The sequence below is a fragment of the Haplochromis burtoni genome, unplaced genomic scaffold (genome assembly GCF_018398535.1).
Source record: "Haplochromis burtoni strain Fernald_Lab_line unplaced genomic scaffold, NCSU_Asbu1 Contig_329, whole genome shotgun sequence".
In the NCBI taxonomy this organism is placed as follows: Eukaryota; Metazoa; Chordata; class Actinopteri; order Cichliformes; family Cichlidae; genus Haplochromis; species Haplochromis burtoni.
In genome coordinates, this window is record NW_024582690.1 from 536,601 (window position 1) to 557,975 (window position 21,375).

General features: G+C 39.9%; 1 protein-coding gene across 2 annotated transcripts in view; it reads right to left on the bottom strand.

Annotated features, from left to right (window-relative positions):
• LOC102292316 (protein kinase C-binding protein NELL1) overlaps positions 1–21,375 on the bottom strand; it is a 322,495-nt gene that overhangs the window by 185,896 nt on the left and 115,224 nt on the right. For both annotated transcript variants that reach the window (XM_014340030.2, XM_042228525.1), the window contains 6 exons: positions 15,157–15,229; positions 14,517–14,599; positions 9,619–9,753; positions 8,386–8,488; positions 6,574–6,647; positions 2,546–2,645 (listed from right to left, as the gene is read on the bottom strand). In XM_014340030.2, the coding sequence (XP_014195516.1) occupies positions 2,546–2,645; positions 6,574–6,647; positions 8,386–8,488; positions 9,619–9,753; positions 14,517–14,599; positions 15,157–15,229 (568 nt within the window). The remainder of the gene's footprint in view (positions 1–2,545; positions 2,646–6,573; positions 6,648–8,385; positions 8,489–9,618; positions 9,754–14,516; positions 14,600–15,156; positions 15,230–21,375) is intronic.

Below are 21,375 nucleotides of genomic sequence, written 5' to 3' on the forward strand. Positions count from 1 at the left end.
AACTTTCAAAATTCAAAACACAACTACACACACATACACAAAACTGCAGTATAACAAGCTTTGCCATGTAATTAAAATACTGTAGAGCGTATTCTGTGTGTGCAGCTAAGATGCTATCTCAAGGCAACATGGAATAATTACAGCCGTGTTTACAGAAGAGTAGCAATGAGTGAAAACTTCCAATTGCTGACTTCCCCAATGACCAGCTGTGTTTCAGTCCTAGAGGAAATTGTGCCCAGTAGTTTAACTCTTCTCCCTCTATCGCTGCTCCACCCAAGCAGCCACTGCCAGGGCTGAAAAATGAAGCCAAACGATGAAGTGCCAGTTCCTCAAATGGCCACTTGAGACTATCTACAAAAGCCAGTTAATCTCCACTGGGTACACATCAAAGTGCCCAACTTGCTAGGAGGAATAAACATGTTTATGCCTAGTACAAAAGAAGAAAAAGGTTCTGGTCATGGTAACAGGTTAATTTCTATGTTAGTCGCCCATTTAAATATTGAAGTCCTGCATGATAAAGGGGCCTCTTGGTTACAAGTAGATGCTGGCACAGGTGGCTGGAGCCACTAGCTGCCTGCTAGACATTACCTCAGCTAACTGGAGTAGCTGAGCTGGACCTCTTGACTGTCTTTTTGTGGTGCTGGTGCTGTTTGGAGTGTTTATGTGATTATCTGACAAATAACAGGGCTTGCTGTGAGGTTAATTGCACTGATGATATTGATGTTGTTTTTTTTTTTTCCCCTTTGGCAATAATTAACAAGTACCTAGTTGTAGCTAGTAGCTAGTTAGATGATAACTTCAAACTCTGGTCTCCTGCCTGTGTGTGATCATTTCTGCCTACGTAGATAGAGAACAGCTACATCTATCATTCATCTGTGCTCTGTGATCTGAACCAAGCCAGAGTGAGACTCATGCACATGCACAAAAATGTGACCCGACAGACAGACAAAGAGACAGACAGACAGACAGACATAGATGATTGTCTCCTGCTCAGTAGGTACGAGTTGATATAGCCCATCATGTCCTGTAATGAGTGACAGACTGGCTGCACATAAAAGCCCTGCGAGGCAGGGAGCCCGGGGAGCTATTACCGAAGAAAGACTTGTGCCTGCATTATTCTCCCTCTCAGTCCTTAAATCATCTGCAGCGGGTCCTTACAGGATCATATGTACATGTTACAGAGAGACCAACTGTGATAGTGTGTTTATGTAAAAGGGGAGTTGTTGCTGGATTTTGATTTGCACTGCACTGCACACTTGCACGAGCCCCTCACACTGTGCAATTCTTTGTTTTCTTTCCCCGGTGAAATTCTACCTGGTATGAAGACTATGTGACAATTGTGTAATTACCAATTTAACAAAGCCAGCGTGACTCCGAGGACTTTAACAGCGAGGTACAATTACATCTCAGAGTGGTGGTAAAGGACCAAGTCACGAAGCGGTAAAAAGAGGCCTGGAGATGATTTGGAAACAATGATAATGAATAATGACCGACTTGGCTTTTTAGCAAGTGTGTGTGTGTGTGTGTGTGTGTGTGTGTGTGTGTGTGTGTGTGTGTGTGTGTGTGTGTGTGTGTGTCGGAGAGGTAAGAAAAGGTTTGGAGAGAAGAGGCACTGAGACTTTAATCTTTAATTGCTGCTCCTTACTGTATTAAATCTACTTTTCTGTTCTTCCTTCCTCAGCTATATTTCCCTTAATACTGCATAGCTTTCTTTTCTCTCCTTACTCTTTTCTCTTACTTTCCAACAAAAGGAGTTCAAGTCCTTTCCTTCCTTTACTCTTAAGTTCCTCTCCTGCTTTCTCTTTACTCTTTACCTAACACTCTCAGTATTGTCAGTATATCAGTTTGTAGTCGTCATCTCTTTTCCTTTCTTTTGCTGGCATGTGCGTTTTACCTTATTTACCTCCCATCTGCCCCCTTCCTTCTCTTCATCACAGCAAGTCTAAGACTTCATTTTACCTTCCCTTACCTTTCTGCTTTTTGCTGTCTTATGCTATACTCATTTATCTTTTCGTCTCCCTCTCTTTCATATTCCCAAACATGTATTTTCCTTTCCATTTCATCCCCGTCCTGTGTGAATACAGTGAGTCTAAGAAATGCTAGCTTACCTAAACAAGAGCGCAATTTCCTTCACTCAGAACCTGCCCCGGGATTCTTTCATTATGTCTCTATAGATGGCAGCCTCCTGTAGTTTGTTTATTCAATGTATTTACTGAATTACCAGTGGCTATTTACCCCGTAGCATTTCCCTGCCAAAGCAATGGGGTTCAGGTAAATAGGCATAGCAGGTGCTCTATGGCAGAAAGACCAATCTGCTCTGAAAGGTACATGGGCCAAAAAGCATTCACAGTGGATGACGAGGGAGAGAGACTAAATTATTGCAGAGGCACAGCCTGAATCAGCATTGGGAAGACGGCTGTGTTTACTCCTCACAGCGACACAGTACCGGTGTGTGTACATGCAAAAAAAAGAAAGAAGAAGAAGAAAAAAAAAGTAATCCGTACAACTGAGAAAAGTGCAGTGGGAAGTGGAAAGAAACATGTACCTCTGCAAACATTGCAGCATCTGCCATCTGGTAAGATCTGTTCACTGAGGGTGCAGTTTAGATCTGGACAGGTCTCTGTGACTTTCACCATCAGGCCATTCTGGAAGGACAGGACACAGGCAAGACATCGTGATTTCAGAGATGGGGTCAGATGTGTGAAGGGCTATGCATTAAGAGAGAATCAGTTTTCCACCAGTTATACAATCTGATCTCTTATGATATTTAAAACTGCAACCTCTCATCCACAGAACTGCTTCTTCAACCTTTAGGCCAATTTTTTTCTTATCAGTCCCATTTCCTGACTTTAAACACTTAAATCAGCTGTTTTTGAAAGGCCATACTGGGTATTGAGTAAATTATATATATTAATATTTCACATCTTTCCTCAATGTCGTCTCTTTGTAGGAACCATTTTAACTGCTTTCTCATGTCATCTGTAAATAGCCCAGTTTCTTGGTGAACCTCTGTCTCACCATCTGATTGTGCTTTTTTTCTAAAAATGTATTCTGTATTTCAGTTAATTTATTAAAGCTGCACTATTTCTGCACTACTGACTCAAACAGTAGACACATAAAAACATTTGAATGAGGAAAAGCCTAAATGAGCCAAATAGATCATTTGTCTCTGAAGGAGCCAAAGGAACCATGGAAATAAAATGAATATTAGACTTTAAAACTTGAAAATTAATAATAACGTTGCTCTGTGTGTGACCAGGCTGGAAATAAATATATATAAGGTAATATTTTAGCTAGCTTCATAAAACGATTACATATCTAACTGTTACAGCGTTGCCATCTGTCAAATAAATGAATATATTCATCACTAATTAATAAAATTACCAGTTTGGCTTAAGCTTAGTCTGTTCGCCCAATCTGCAAAATCTCAGAAAATACCAATAAATGCCGAAAACCTTAAAACCACGTACTTTATTTCTGACAAGCACTTTTTACTCTATTATTTTTAACATGCAACTATATGTTAATGGTTGTCAAATCAATTCTTTGAATACTGGCATTGTTTGGTGCCATCGACAGCTATGATGAGCTCAGCAACACCAAGCCTGTGCACAGTGCAGTATAATTCATCAGTCAGTATTAGTCTTCACAGTATTTACTCAATACTTTGTTGAAGCACCTTTGGCAGGAATACAGCCTGAAATAATTTTGTGTATGATGCTACAAGCTTTGCGCATATATTTTTTGGCATTTTCTCAAATTTTTCTTTGCAGAACTTCTCAGCCTCCATCAGGTTGGATGGAGAATAATTTTAAGCCATTTTCAGATCTCTCCAAAGATGTTCAATCATTTTGAAGTCTGGGTTCTGGCTCGATCACTCAAGGACATTCACAGAGTGGTCCTGAAGAACCTCCTTTATTATTTTGGCTGTGTTTGGGGTTGTTGTTTTGTTGGAAGATGAACCTTCGCCCCAGTCCGAGGTCTAGAGTGCTCTGGAGCACCAAGGATGAACATCAAGGATATCTCTTTACATTGCTGCATTCATCTTACCCTCGACCATGACTAGTCACCAAGTTCCTGCATCCCAAAGAACATCTCCACAGCATAATCCTGCCACCAACATGCTTCACTGTATGGGTTTGCCCGCTCTACCATACAGGCCAAGCTGGTGGAGTGCTACCGAAATAGTTGTCCTTCTGGAAGGTGCTCTTTTCAAAGAGCAAAGCTGGAGCTCTGTCAAAGTGACCATCAGGTTCTTGGTCGCCTCCCTGAGTAAGGCCCTTCTACCCTAATCAATCGGATTAGCTTGACTGCAAGCTCTAGGAAGAGTCCTGGTGGTTCCAAACTTCTTCCATTTAGAGATGATAGAGGCCGCTCTGCTCATTGGGACTTACAATGCTGCAGAAATGTTTCTGTACCGTGCCCCAGATCTGTACCTCAATACAATCCTGCTTTAGAGTTAAATCCTTAGACATCATGGCTGTCACGCACTATCAACTTTGGGACCATATATAAACAGGTGTGTGCCTTCCAAATCATGTCCAGTCAACTGAATTCACCATTTGAACCCAAGACCTTCTTGCTGCGAGGTAACAGTGCTAACCCTGTGCCACCGAGCTGTCAATCTAGACTTCAAAAAAATAGGGAAACTATGATTACAAGGCTTTATATAGAATTTTCTGTACGTTTTTGTCCTTTACAGGTTAAACCACAATAAGGCATATACGTAGTGTGTTTAGGGTTATCTTTTTCTTCTAACCCCAGTGATTTTCCTGTGGTTTGAACTCTTGTGTGATCTTGTGAATTTTGTGAATCCAGGCAACTAACCACTCTTACTAGATTGTACTAGTTTGAATTTTGTAAATTTAATAACCACCCAATTTCATGTTTTTTGAGTGCAGCTGGACTCCAGTCACGTGCAGAAACATCTAACAGATGATCAGTGGAAACAGGATGTACCTGAGCTCAATTTTGTGTGTACATGTTTTATTATCGCCATTATTTTATTCAGTTGTTTCACCTTGTCATTGTGCGGTATTATGTGTAGAATTTTGAGGTGAAAAAATAATTTTTAAAAATGTATTTAATACATTTTGGAATAAAATAACAAAAACACAAAATGTAGACTGGGAATACTTTCCAGACACACCGTTTATAAGACTGTAGAGGCTGGAGGAGTGACAGATTGTGTAGGGCAAGTAACTCGGATCCTGAATGCTGATGTTTTGGATTTAAATTGTGTAAAAATAAATAAATAAATAAAATAAAGTTGAGGTAAACTAAAATGATCAGTACTGAAATAAGCCAGAGGTAATATAAAGAGATTAAAAAAAAGTTACTTATGTTGAACGTATGATTTTCAAGTTAAAGGCTTCCTTATAGGAATGGCACTGCTGTATGCTGGATCAGTGAATACTAAAGAAATGGAAATTCTCTGTTTTTGTCAGTGACAATTTTATTTAGAGTCCCTAAGAGTTAATCACCCCTAGAGGTGACCTAGCTTTCAGTTGAAAGCAGTGGCTGGCTCAGAGGTCGTTAATCAAAGTAAAAAGTGATGACATGCTTTTGGCAAGTGATCAAACACACAGGATTTGTAGTCAGTGGACTTAAACATGTGAACGCACTAACAGAGTTTTAAATGAACACTAATGGTTTGAAGCTGCCGAGCAGAATGACTAATGTCACGCATCATAATACTTCATAATTTGACCTAGAGTGGTCCTCTCTTTCCTTCTTTTCTCTTTCTTTTTGTGTTTCTGCCTCATGTTGTATGAAACACATACAGATATGTCATTGCTTTTCCCCCATTCTCCCCCTCCCAGGGTGAGAGGCCAGAGCAAAAATCTGAAGAAGGATCAGATCAGATCAATGCCAAATCTGACATGTCACCACAAAAGAAAAAAAAAACATGCACATATTGACTTACACACATTAAAACTATCAGGCTGTCTTTGTGCCAAGAGGGCTAAAAAAACAACACATTTTTAACCCCCTTTTAAATATAATATGCCCAAATTGGACTTTTAGCAGATCTTACGTCCAGGAGTAAATATGATTGTAATTGGTTGAAACAAACATTTGTTGTTTAATGATGTTTCAGGGTCTCTAAGGGCTAATAAAGAGTCCAGGAATCCAAATGTCTGGGTCTTTGTAAGCAATTATATGCATAAAACGCTAATTTTCTCCTTAAAATAGTGCCTTTAAAGATAAATGGCTTCTCAGTGGAGAAAGCCCACCTCTGTTCTATGCTGAACTGGAATAATGAGTTCAATTATAATCTACGCAATGATGAAGCTCTGATTCAAATCAGGCCTTTGTGTTGCCGTGTTCATAAGTTATTCTAATTACCTGGCTATCTCGCCATTAGAGCGGTGGGGGGAAAAAAAGGCAGATTGAACAGATTGCAGGAGGGTGGGAAAACTAATAAGGCCTGCTGGTTAATTGAATAACACACCGAGCAGTCCACCGCACACATGAGCACTGCATGTTCAAGTTCCAAAGAGGCGCTGTCTGGTGGTTGCACGATAAAGACTAAACGCTGGGGAGAGGATGGAAAAATAAAAGACGAGTTACCTTGCATTCCCGGCAGCTCCTGGACAAAAACCGCTGTCCCTCAGAAAATGTCTGTTCCATGTAGGTACATTTTGCTGCAGGCAAAAAAAATAAATAAATGAACAACAAGACAAGACAATTTCTATATCACTTTGTTTGGGTAAGCACAAAAACTATGAAATACCAGAAATTGAATAAATTCTTCAGCTAACACTGAGAATTGGAGGTTGCCTACAAAAAAAAAAGTTTCCAGGCTGAAGTTTTGCATAGTTAATTCCATCTGAAACAAAGTTGTTCTTGGCTAGTGTGCACAAGCGGAAAGGAACTGTAACAGCGCATTAAGAATACAACAGAGGAAGTCTCTTCTGCATATTCCTCTGGTGATAAAGCAGAAATAGAAAGTGAAGCATATGATATGAAGTCCTGCTTTTTCTCCTCTCCGGGGTGCAGGACTGTGGAGCACTCAGTCGCAGCTCCGGAGCGCCGCTCCATCATTCGTTTGTGCCAGAGCTCTGATGTTCACAGGGGAGGAAGACGAGGAAGGAGTGAATGGAGGGAGAGGCAGAGGAGGCTGAAATTATTCAAAGGCTGTCTGTACTTTGGGGATTCAGTGTTTTTGCAGTATAGTAAGAAGACAGTTGTCTCTGAGCAGTAAGCAGACCCCTGTGTGCTTTTTACAGTGATTCCATTTCAGCTTCCATAAAAATCAGATGACTGTGATCTTCGCTCTTGGCCCATAGCTTACTCTGATTTCACTGTGTCAGAAGAACATTGCCCAGAAACAACAGCCCAGCCCAACACATTAAAAAAACAAAAGTTGCACCTATCTATCTGGTTAGATCTGGGGTAGGGAACTCCAGGCCTCGAGAGCCGGTGTCCTGCAGGTTTTAGATGTGTCCTTGATCCAACACAGCTGATTTAAATGGCTAAATTACCTGCTCAACATGTCTTGAACTTCTCCAGAGGCCTGGTAATGAACTAATCATTTGATTTAGGTGTGTTGACCCAGAGTGATGTCTAAAACCTGCAGGACACCGGCTCTCGAGGCCTGGAGTTCCCTACCCCTGGTTTAGATGTACAAAGTTCCTGCTTTGCTTTAGCTGATTTTGCTAATTTCGAGGTTTGTGTTGTTGGTTGGACCAAGTAAACAGTGTGAATACATCATATTTTCAAACAGACCTGCAGCAATCCTTGCTGCTTTCAATCATGGCTACAAAACTGCTTATTAGAAGCAAGCACCAAAGCTTTTGGTAAAAAAACAAAAAAGCATGAAAAAGCAACTTAACAAAGTCCAGAGCTACAAGTGCATCAGCATCACAGCCTGATACTGAAGTGACCAGTAGGCAACAATTGGTTTTCAAATTTAGCCCCTTATTACCGAGTCAGTCTTTAGCTATCCATTACAGTGAATAGTGAGTCAATAAGGGGATTTTTTTTAAGGCACAACACTAGTTTATCTAACCTAAAAGCTATATTTTGTGGCTGTGCCAATTGCTGTCTCTCTCTAGCAAAGAACAAGAAACAATGTGACATTGTTACACTGCTGCAAAAAGGCAACACCAGAAATCTTCTCTTGCTTTGGCACTTCAAAAGTAATGGTGTAGATGGTGTCGAAAGCATAAGATAGCAAGCTAAGAAGAGCTCATTCCAAAAAGTGACAAATGAACAAAGCAAATCAGGCACTTCTCAGCCACTTATAGCCTAAAAGAGGTGGCAGATACAGGGCATCATGCCAAGTTTTTCCTAATTTTGAACCCAATTAACATGTCTATGTAAAAATGGCTCTTTTTCTTGACCTCTGTAAACACTTTGGTTCTTACTCATTATACTTACGTCTGCATGTCTTGCAGCAATTTCCATCCACATGTACAGGCAACAAGTCTTCTGAGCAGTTTGCCAGAGGACAGAAAATCCTGCGACACTCGACCACACCGTTCTGTAAGAGCAGGTGATATTCTTTTGTTTTAAATGAATAAAAACAAACATTACAAGGAAAAATCCAAAGCTCGGTGTGAACATAAGGGTCTTGCCTATGGCACTGCTGTAAAATTCACTTTGAATGTATGTCTCCTCCCTTCTGTGTCTCAGTATAGGATACATTTGCTTAAGTATTTATGTCATTTTAAATCTTTAGCTTGGGGGTTGGGGACTTTTTTTTTTACCACTAAATCTGTAACACATATAGTGTGATACATGTTTTTATCCACTAAGGTTTGCAGTAGTTGAAAGTTGTTGATTACACCTTATTTGCACCTATAGAGCACCTTTTTAACCTTAGCTAAGGTATAAAGAGCTCTTCGCGACGTGTTCATACACACAGCAAAAGCAGCAAAGTTTTCCTTCCAAGTGTCATATAAACCAGCTAAACTATTCATAACATTATATTTAGAACTACTCTTAAACTGACAGCTGTGCTATTTAAGAAAAATGAACAAACGATGATGCCATGTAATCTGAAAACAGATTATTCACACAGTAGAGACTGAATGAGTGTAACCTGATGACAGTCGAGGTCCTTAAGGACTGTCTTAATTTTTGAGACTGATACCTCGCTCTCTGCCATCGCCTCTTCATTTCAAGAGTCATCTGAAATGATTCCCTGGGACACCCTGGTTATCAGTTAATGGCATGTCCATGGGAGGAAACCAGACTGACAAAACTTCACCCTGTGCTTGATGTGCAATGATGCAGCAAGTCTAATTCTCCCAGGCCAGCGATGGCCTGATTCACTGCATTTTAAAATCTGGCTCCTATGTATGAGTGCAGGCAGTCAGGCTGATTAGGGGGCACTTATTAGGAGGCGGGCAGGAGGCAGAGAGAGATGATGCTCGGGCTGGGTGAATAGGAGGTCTGATGGGAAGGCAAGTTAAGAGAGCTAAGTGGCAGGTATGGTGGCTGGAAAGACTGCATTAAAGAGAGAAAAAGGACCGTAAGATGCTGCTGCACTATTATGTGTCACCAGTGTGAGATTAAAGTGTTTGATAAGGAGGTTTTTAGGGTGTGATAATTGAAAGTAGATAACCAAAAGCCAAGGTCTCACTCTTTGAGGATGAGGTTGGCACTCACCTTGCATGCACAGTTCCTGCAGTTCTCAGGTTCTACCCACAGCTCCTTATCCCGGTAGACCAGACCGTTGGCACTGCAGGTCCTCTCGCAATGACATCCTTCCAGCTGGGTCAGCCTAGACTCAGCATAGTTCAGCTGTACACAGAATCGCCAGAGTCACAAAATGAAATCAGAAGTCTAAGTGCGCATGCTGGTTTTACCCCTCATCCCCTCCCCATATTCCCCCTGGCATGCCCTGGATGGTTTTCACCGTGAGGTGCTCCGCCAGGAGCCACTCATTAGTAGGGCACATAGAATAATAAGTCATCATCATTCAGCTCATGCTTGAGACCTTAGGCTATAATCTACTGAGAAATGACAGGACTAACAGCTTCGATCCCACCTCACCCTTCTTATATTCCTACACACTGATCAGCCCCTTCTTCTTCAGCTTATTTCATGCTTGACACTCCTCACAGCTGTCTCTCAACACAAGTGAAGCATCTTTGACTGACAACTGTGTGGCACATGGGTTGGAGTAGACCAAAATCAGATTTCTTTTCTCTTTGAGATATTTTATTCCACTCAGTTAGCCTAGATTTTCGATTTTTTGGCTTGGGAATACCTGTACATTAACCCACTATCCTCAAGTTATCATTTGAAAATTTGTTGGGTTTATGTGTATATTACATGTGCCTAAAAAATACAAAATATACACACACACAAAATCTGAGTTCTGTTTCATAGATGGGAAGCTGGAGAAATCTGAAAACTCCAACTGATCTGAGCACTCAGAAATTATAAGGTCTACTTAGACGGTTTGCAACCCTGCCTTTCCACCACTTCGCTCCTCTGAGAGCTGCCCAGGTCTCAGAGTCAAAAAGACAGGAGTAGCTGGGAAATGATAGACGCTTTTCAGGAAAAAAGAAAAAATGCTGGATGTCACAGAGGCCTTTTACTTCATTTAGAGAAGTCTCGGCTGGCTGCTGGAATGCTGTGCGAGTTATGAATAGTAGAGATATGTCCTGTCAAAGCCCAAAAACAAAATGTTTGAAAAGCAATTTCAAAGGCTCGGAGGCTGCCTTGAGGCACCACAGAGGAATACCTTTCCTGTACAGTGTGAGCATCAAATGGTGCCGTGACGATGCATAAAGAAGTCACAGGTTAAGAGGCATGGATCTCCTATGGTGGATACAACAGTCTGAGAGAGGTGTGAAGTCCCAGCTAAACACAAAGTCGACACACCAGAAGCCTCACATTATGATATTTACGTCATTCATCACTTGTTGCCGTTCCTGCTTGTCTGACAGATATGTCAAGCACGTAAAAGTTCAATCTTATCATATTCTGGGGACCAGTGAGTCTTGGGCCAATGAACATTTAATTAAATTTTGTTTGTAATCAAGATCTGAATTGTCTGTCGTTAAGCGCTTATCATATTTTAGTTGGAACAATGAAACAAACACACATTGGGATTTGGTTTGAAACTCAGTGCATCAGTGCATCTATAATTCAAGTGATGGTAATGCTTTAGCACTTGGGATTACAGTAGTGACAGAAAAAAACAGTTTGCAGAGGTTAATATAGAAGATTTTCACCACATTAAGCTGGTATTTAATTTGCAAAAGGGCTCATCTGCACATTTTAGTGAATTAGGAAGGAATTAATGAATTGTATTTTGGGTTTCCATAGATCATTATTCATAATCATAGTAAAGCCATTCTATTCTGCCAATTAACTCCATGGATGTCTTTGGACTGTGGGAGGAAGCCGAAGTAAACAGAGAGAACACAGAGAACATGTATATATTATAGAAATTTATATTCAAAAATACTTATCCTTTGGATTTAACCTTCTAAAACTGCAGGATCAGACTGCTGGGTTACGCTTACTAATAACAATATTAGTAGTGATATTTATAGCAATAGTTATTATTTAATGGTACTTATACACTAATTAAATTAACTTATAATGTAATTATTTCTTCTTTCCTGTAAAATACATTACGTATGCACAACTTAAAGTTACTTAGATAGTACTTACAACAAAGTACCTACTTACAGAATAATCTGTCTCCTTTTCTTTAAAATACCTGATGTTATGCAATACTTAAATTTACTCATGCACTATGTAAAATTACTTACATATACTTCAGTTTACTTACAGTATAATTATTTCAGTAAAAACCTGACTCAATACTCCTTATTCTAGTATGCTTACCTTTAAGTGTTTGTAGATATATAAATAAACATATTCAAATAGATTTGTATTATGAAAGTATAACTACATTGTAATTTCAATAAAAATGTACTTAAATTTATTTTAATTACAGGGCAATTGCTCCCTCAGTCACAGCCCATATTATAAAATGTTACCTATTAATATTATTATCATCATTTGCTTTTTGCCTCTGTGAAGCTTTGAAGCTGGCCCTGCGGTAATGCCCAAGCAACTTCAAGCAGTCAACTTTTCACTATTTCTATGTGAGCAAATGTTTTAAAGGGAATATTTATCTTAGCTTGAATGGTTCATTCATGATGCTTTATGATAAATAAAATAAAGAACATATATATGCTGCTCCACAAAATAAGAAATATCTTTGAAAACTCAACCCAAAATTCAGAGACGTCTAATATCTGCCGACTTCAAGAACTGAAATGACATACATGGGTGAATACCAAACGGTAGTTTGGATGTATCCGAGTAAACATCATGTTTTTTTTCTTCCTTTTTAGTAACTGGAGCGAATCAAAATTTTAAATATGGGGAAACAAAACTGGATCAATACTGATACTGCATGCTGTGGTATCATGAAACAAAGGTCCTGAGCTTTGTCTAGTATACTTTTTGGCACAAAGACATCCTCGGGCTCCATCTCAGGTGTAATGCATGCAAATGCGTTGTCATCTCACCCCACCTTGACACTCCACGTCACACGCTCAGGACCAAGCAATTATTCACCTCATGCTGAATTCCTCTATTTTCCACATCACAGAGGCAGACAGCCATTTAGCCGTGGAGATGACTGCATTCTCCCTGCTGCGGCTTGTACGTGCAGTGAGGTCACGTGGCAATAGGTTAGGCTGCACTCATGTGAAGTAGGAGGTACCGGTGGGGTAATGTTCTTCATCTCATCCTTATTTACGCCGAAAATGACTCTACAGCTCAACCACCCACCAAGATGTCTTTGTTTCATCCACTCTCACCTTATATCACTCACTCATGCAGTGCGCACGCACACACAAGCACACGTTCATACGCATTCGTTTATGCAGATGTTCAGTCTTAGAAATGGGTCATGCTTTGTAATTTAACTTTGTAATTTCAACATGTTGTCGCCTCTTGGCCAGGACTCCCTTGAAAAAGAGGTTTTTAATCTCAATGGGACTTTTCCTGGTTAAATAAAGGTTAATAATAATAATAATTTGGTTCTAAGCTTAAATGCATGCTGCCTGGTAACCTCTGATTGTACCAGTGCAGTCATCATTTCATGACACCTTTATGAACCCTGGTTCGCATGTCCGTTATGTGTGTGAAAAACCTAATATCAAACCTAATAGAAAACCTTTATACTGCTTAAACAGTTAGCTACTACTGAAAACAGTAAAGGTGTGGCATAGTGTGAGGCCTTTGTCCAGGGTGTAAAACACCAAGAGAAAGAACAGTACATTGGAAAGCAATAAATAAAGATCATTATCAAAATCATAATCTCATAGCTTCCAATGATTGCTACTGGTCAAAAAACACTGCCAGTGCTGCTGCCCTCAGCCTCCAAGCAGATTCACCTGTGGTATTATTTGATAATACTAAGTGATTTTTAGAAAAGTTGACCTCTGATGATTTTGAGACTGAAACTCGTATGGTATAAATTTGAAAATCCTAGGTGACATCTTTCTCGATTTATCGTGTTCATAAGATTTTCAAAAAACGTGACCAACATTTGAACATGTCAGAGATTTTAGGAGATGCACTAATGGCATCAGTTTGAAAATCCTACAGCACCTTGTTCTCAAGATATTGTATTCATAAACTTGGTGGCATGGTCATGTGGTGCTAAGCATAACAAGAAAGATCTGGGTTAGGTATTTGATGACTTTGCTGGTTTCTCTTTTAAAGGTGCACATTTTATAGACACTTCACTGTCATTTTTTTGACCAAATCTAAATTTTGTTTAGATGCTGAACATTTGATAAGTGGGATTAACTTTGTCCCTATGAGGTTTACCATCAACGTTTTTACTCTATAAACAAGTAATTTGCATGACCAAGGAGCTTTAACAAAGTGGGTGCATTCACATTTATTTCTATTGTTGTGGAGTAATTGTATTCAAAGTGAAAACTGTAAAAACAGAACGACCATTTGGGACAAAGTAACTGTCTGTTTTCTGTTTCCCTTCCCGTGCACGTTATTATCTTTTGTATTTTTCTTTTTAAAAACTACTTTGATTCATGCTCACAATAATAAGAGGCAGAATAATCATATTTTCTAAAGACAGATTATGGTTTCTTTTTTGTTTCCCTAACAATAACTTATGTCTTTACTGGGCACCGTGTTGTTGAAATTAAACAAAAACGAGACGCTGACTTCAGAAGAGACAGAACAATGTGCTTCAGTGAAAGCGGCAACAAAATCAAAGGGGCTGGATTTCTCCAGCTGCACTGAAGAAGGAAGTTATTTATTCATTTTCATTTATTTTTTATTTACATGTCAGATTGCAACTTGAAAAAGGTATTAGTTGGTACCTTATTTAAGCCTTTACGACATGGTTGCCAGCATTTTGCAAATTGGCTGTTTCTTTTATCTGAAAAACCTCCCTTTACTGTGGTGGTACACCATACTGTACATTCTCCTAGGGTTCTAATTCTCTTGTGACTCAGTTGTAGCAGTTTTCTGCGTGGGAGGTTATTCTTTGCTCGTACCTTCAAGGTCATCTTAGCCAGTAGTTCCTGAAGGTCCATGATGCCTTGCACCAGGCTCAGAAAATCACTGCAGGTGGGACAGGCTCAAGGGATGAACAGCAAGCACCAAAACAAAGAAGAGACAAAGAAAAGAAAAGCAACAGGAAAGCATTTAAATAGGAGATTAACAGAGGAGAAGACAGAAGTCATTAGAATGACTACATTTATTTGGCCACAGCTCACCCAACAGTAAACAAAAGGGAAGCTTTACATAGCTGTAGACTCTTTGTCTTAGGATTGAGCCTGTTGTTAGTATCAGCAATAAAGCACCCAGGTGTGATTGCCTTATTGATCAAGTGACAGAGACAGTAGTGCAGCGGTGGCCCTGTATCTTAATCTGTTTTTTGACAGTAAACAGATGGAGGAGCCAAAGAGAGAGGCTGCACTGAATCTGATATACAGCACAATAAAGCCACGTTGCCAGAGCAGAGGAAGGAGACAAAAATGGAGAGAGGTTTTACCCGAGGAGACAGAGCCTTTCAAAGCTTTCCATAGAGGTGACCACCAGCTGACAATAGCACACACTAATAAAACTAAAGTTTTTTTTTCTATCATGTTGTTAATACTCAATACTATGCATGAATTTAATCACGGTACTTACTACGGTTAAGGTTTGGACACTGTGTGATGTAGCCGTTGGGAGCAAAAATCAGCTTCACATCCTGAATAATGCCCTGGCAACAGAGAGGGAGGGTGAAGTGAAAAGAGAAAAGGAGACAATATAAATAAAGACATATTCATTTCTATCTCCACAATCACACTCTTGGGCTTGACTAGTGTAGCTTTCACGATTTAGACTTAGAAATAAACTCTAATTATCAGTGGGCCTTAATGCAAACCCCGTCACTGTATGAAACATGCCCCTATAGCCCTCTTCCCCTCCCAGCTATCTTCTGCTTAGCTGCCAGTGTTGTGTCAAAATTAATGTTTCTGTGTGTTTTTTTATGTGAAATATTGGTAAACAGAGTCATTCTAACCTTGTGACAGGAATGTTGATTGTGGCTTAGAATGACTTTTCATCATTCAAGGGAGATGGGTTTGACATATGTTTCACAGATTACAGGCCAACAAGTTATTTACAACAGTTTAAACACAGCCTTTGGCAAATCCCGGTACAGGAGATTTAAACAGCAGGTGGGTGTGGCTTCTTTGCTCATGGCTAGAGCGGCGTGCCTGAGACGACCATATAAGGACACTACTGACACCATACAGACCCAAGAGTTGAAAAAATGGTCTGAAACAGAGCACCTAAAGCAGTAAAACGCTTCAGCTTCTGACTCCTAGATAGCTTGCTCATACACTGACTTCATCATTTCAAACATCATTCACCATTATGATGACACATGTGCGATAGAAAATGAGGAAGACCATAATGGATCCCATTTGAGCACATTAATGTGCTCACAAAGAAAAAAAGTACTGCTGTTTAGCAGATACATGTTTGATATTCACTATCGTCAATTACTATTAAAAACAAACAAAAAGAAAAAAAAAGGAAATTTGGTCAATAAATAAAATAAATCCATTTAAAACTGTCAGTTATTTAGACTTTTCACTCAAAGCTCACACATGCGGCTCATGAACATCAGTTGGCTAGGCAGAGAAATTGAGCTGGAAAGGATATGCACCAGATTAAGGTGATTAAGGACAGAGATGAAGAGATGATGTGTTAATAAGTGAAGAGAGTGTGCTGAGAAGATGGAAGGACTACTTTGAGGACCTGATGAAGGATCAGTAATCAGGACATGAGGGCTATGATCAGGATGAAGATGTCTAGGAAAGAGGGCGATGGACTTTTTCACAAGATTGTTTAATATAATTTTTTGAAAAGTGAGACTATACCTGAGAAATGAGAGATGATCTGCTGCAAACTCACAAATACTCTTTACAGATTCACCAACATTGTGACTCAGAGTCTAATAAATGTTGAACTAGGGCTACGTCCACAATGAGACTGCGTTTTCCCTGAGGAAAAAAGCAGCGTTTTGAAAACGCTCTCACAAACCCACACATTTCAAAACGGAGCTGTCCCATAGCAGTGTGGACACTCGAAAACGCAAACTTTCTAAAACGATGACGCATGTGATGCATTCATGTGACCAATTAAACAAAGATAGCGGAGGGCATTATACAGAAGTTGTTTTGATTGCTCTCACTTTTGACAGCCCTAAAAAAGATTAATATCTGTTTGTACATGCTCCAGATAGCTTTTCTTCAAATTCTTATGTCTCACTCGCTTTTGCACATGTGCAGAACTGGAACGTGAGTGTTTTTGGCCGTTTTGTGGGCGCACAACTCTGTGAAAAAGACTGAAAATGCTAGTGTGGATGCGGAGCGTTTTCAGACGAAAACGCCGTTTTCAAATCTATCCGGGCTAGTGTGGACGTAGCCTAGGTTTCACAATGGTTCACCTGAAACCTTGGCTGATTGTGACCTACACCCATTTTCACACCTTCGCTCGTGTGATTAGGCTCAATAGGATCAATAGGGGGTCCATGACCCTCTTGGGGACACTCCCACAGGGCTTAAAATCTGGGACTCTCCACCAATTGCTCTTAGAACTGAAGAAGCTTCTCAGATGAGAGGTGAAACATCTTCAAGAAACCTAGAGAAGTCCAGATGCTTTTCTTTCCAAGCTCTTTAGAATACCAAGGAAGAATTTCTACTTTATAGGAAAGGAAAGATATCTGCTTACTAATAACAAAAGGGTCTGTATTCTCATTCTATTGTTTCCAAGTGGAGTGTTTTCATTCCACACCTGAATCAAAGAGGACATAGAGCTTTCTTGTTTGAAAGTGCAATGTTAGAAACTATGTAGAATCAGCATTCAACTACAGACAGCAATTTAAAAAGAAATTTGGAACTGACTGCTGAAGAACCAGTGTCTACTATTTCAGAAATGGTCAGAATTCACAAGCGCAGCTGTTTAAAAATTAACTCTTGTACTTTACTTACAGCATCAGTTTTAACTGAACTAGAGTAAAAGCCACACACAGGCAGTAGTATATGGCTTATGACTGAAAGTTCTCTCTTTTAAAAGACTGGCTGTCAATCACTCTGAATGACAGGCTATCTCTAGAGGTGGACGACTGGTAAATAGAGGCTTCATGATGACCACAAGGAACAATCTTGGAAAAAAGGCACCATCTCTAATGGAAAACCGAACTAGTGACACGCAGGTTTGCCCACACATACACGCACCACAGGGGGTAATATACTCTCTCCATTCCTTCGAAGCGGTGCCTGATAACACATGCTGGAAGAACATTAGAATTCTATACCGCAAGCACAATCTGCATCGTCCTCTCTGCTATTTGTGTGTGTCAAATCTATTTACAGTGCATTTGGTCTGGCCTTGTGATGCAAGCAACACCTGCCTTTATTTCACAGAAAGAGAGAGGGAGCCTCTAGGCAAACAGGATTGCAGCACAGACTGAGGATACACACACGTGCGTACACACACACACACACACACTTTCTCTCACACATACGGGCGGTGTGGGCAGTGGATGGTGAAGAAAAGATTGTCAGTGTCACATCGAATGGAAATGAAGGTGTAGATCACAGATGCCTGTCCCAGTGGTGTAATACAGCAGCTCTGACCGCACATCACTGTCAGTGATCAGTGAGCAATTTGAACAGAGGTCATAAAAACTCCCCTCTCTCTCTAAAACATACACGTATACAGTACATATGTTGCACTGTCAAACTTTGTGTCTGTGAACCACACTCTCAGTCTTGCAGTATGAGAGCATCACACAGCTGTATTTTAAGCTGCATACAGTATAGGACAGGGACACCTTTCTCTGTTTTTTATCTATGCACATTGGATTTGAAATGAATAAGAGGGGCGACTTAGCGGTACAGCGGTTGACCTCTTGTCCGGGCATAATTCCCCGTGTTTGCAGGCGTGCTAGCAATAACTAATGACTGCAACCTGATTCACGCAAGTGAGCGCATGAGTGTTTGTGTTTCAGCCCTTGATGGACTTTTACCCAGTGTCAGTTGGGATGCCCTAGGCTTCTGAATGGCCTGCTGGTCACTGATTACAAATGCAGACATATTGAAAAGAGCTACAGTAATTAAACACTGATGGTAATTTTTTCCACTTCACTAAATGGCTGAGTTAACAGTTTGTTAGGACTAAATTACCTTCATGATTTATCAGGACAAACGCTATTAATATTTCGATTCAAAACTGAGGTAAAGACGAGTGCACATCAGACTGTGTGCTTTCAGCTTGAAAACATTGTCAAAATCGCATCAACAATGTTAATGAACAAGACGATACCACTGAGATATAGATATTTGCAGTGGAGTTTTCTTTGATACAATGTAACATTGAGAATAAAAGATTTTAATAAACAGAAAATAGAAAAGAAAATACTCTCTCGAAAATTTTTTCAGCCTGTGACCTGCTTTAAATGTGTGAAGACTGGCCTGAGCTGATTCCAGACTGTAGGACTTAATTAGTATTTCAGTCTGGCCCTGAGTACAGACTAGAGTTCCTACGCTGTTCATCTGATGTGAATATTAACATCTTTCGAATAAAGCTGAAAATTGTCAGTTCAGCCGCATTGAAGTCAGTGTGCTTCACTATAGAGAGAAAGCAATTAAAAACTACAGTTAAGTTTGGTAATTTTTCTAAAGTATCACCTGTTCAATTATATTTGGTCCATTGAATTAAAAAAGGGGTAATTTCTCAATTTGGGTATAAAACTGTCCTCTAAAACACTGTTAAACCAAGGCAGGGAGTCCCCAGGTCAAGCTCATACTTGTTCTGTGCCTGTAACTTAAATGCTTTTGCAAATAATTTCAAATGTACAAATGTACTAAAAACATGCACAAAAAAAGGCCAGTTTCTAGAAGTATATGGCTCAATCAGCATGCCCAAATAATTTGGCACACGTAGACTGTGTGTGCGTGTGTGCGTGTGTGTGAGTTTTCTGCATTCCTGAGAAACCAGTGGCTTTCCTCAAAGTGATGCAACCTTGGCTTTCTGGGCACCTTTAAGCTTTGGTTGGCCTTTGGGATTTGGATTCAAGGGAAGGATTGATTTAAAGTTTGGTTCTGACTAAGGATGGGGAAAAGGAATGAATATGGCTGATGAAAGTGGTGCTCATCCAGGTATGGAAGTATTTGTGTCTATGTGTCTATTCAACAATTACTGCTATGAAATTACAGTGGAGAAAATAATTATTTGATCCCCTGCTCAATTTGTAAGTTTGTTCAATTCCAAAGAAATGAACAGTCTCTAATTTTTATAGTAGTTTTATTTTAAACAGAAAGAGTCAGTATATCAACCAAAAACTCCAGAAAAGACACATTACATAAAAGTGATGAACCGATTTGCATGTCATTGAGTGAAATAACTATTTTATATGCAAGAAAAATATGACTTAGTTCTTGGCAAGCACAGCGGTAAGATGGTTTTTGTAGTTGGTCATGAGGTTTGCACACATCTTATGAGGGACTTTTGGCCCACTCCTTTTTACTGAAACTCTAAATCCTTTAGGTTTACTGGCTGCTGCTTGTCATTCATGTCATTCATGACCCATCTTCAGTGTTCTGGCTGAGGGAAGGAGGTTGTCTTCAAAGATTTTACAGTACATGGCCGCTGTCCACTTGCTCCTCAATTAGAAGTCATTCTGTAGCAGAAAAACAGCCCCAAAGTACAATATTTCCACCTCCATGCTTGACTGTGTGGTTTGTGTTCTTTGGGTAATACCCAGCATTTATCTTCCTCCAAACATGGCGTTCTTGGGGACTGTGGTCCGAACTGCCTTCAGATCATTAACACGCTCCTCCTGTATAGTTTTGTCCCATATTGTAATGCAAAATCTTTCATGGAGCTGTAGACTGAGGGCAATCGGTGGCCATTTCTTGCATCCCTGGATAATCCCTCTGACAGCTGTCACTTTCTCCCCAAGCTTCTTGCTGATGGTCTTACAGCCATTCCAGCCTGGTGTAGCTCTACAATCTTGTCCCTGACTACCTTTCATAGCTCTTTGGTCTTGCCTACAGTAGTGAAGATGTGGAAATGGAAGAAATTGATCCTGTAGACATGTGTGCTTTATATAGGAGTTGAGATACAGATCTGCAATTGACTGTCATTGACTGAGATTACAATCAGTCAGTCAAACAATCTGTGGGAGCTAAAATTCTAGCTGGGTTATAGAGTATCAAATACTTATTTCACTCAGTGACGCCCTGAAGGCCAGGTTGGCCAAAGCTTTGCCTGCAGGCAGCACTGACAGACGTTTATTATCCTGGAAGAGATTTTATTCAGCAGTACTTTTTCCTCCATTTGATCATGCACAACATGACATTTCCGTGTTCTAGCGGGGTCTGAAGGTCATCAAATGTTATTAACTGTGTTTGTATCGACCTATCAAAAGGGCATAAAGGAACAGTAAAAACTTTGACCCCCATATGCAGACTTGAGAGACAGCTCATTACACCCTGCTGTAATGCCACACATAGGCAAGTAAACAGTGGATTGTTCTGTTTTTGAGCAAAAAACCCAACAACCCACATACACACACATGAACCTCTTATGCTGTGAGCACACACAATTTCTTCAGCTTCAGTTTCAAACAATGATGTTTGAAAAGTTTACTTAGCTGTAAAAGTCATCCAATTGCATGGAAAATTATTTTGCACTAGAACCTAATGGGAGCCCTCCTGATAAACACACTCTGTGACATATCAAGGACGTTAACCTGAATTTAAGCACATAGAATCGTGTTTTAAGAGTTGAGAATTTATTTTATGCGCTTATGGTAAGGAAACTTTAGAAATGAATAATGGCAGAGTCTTA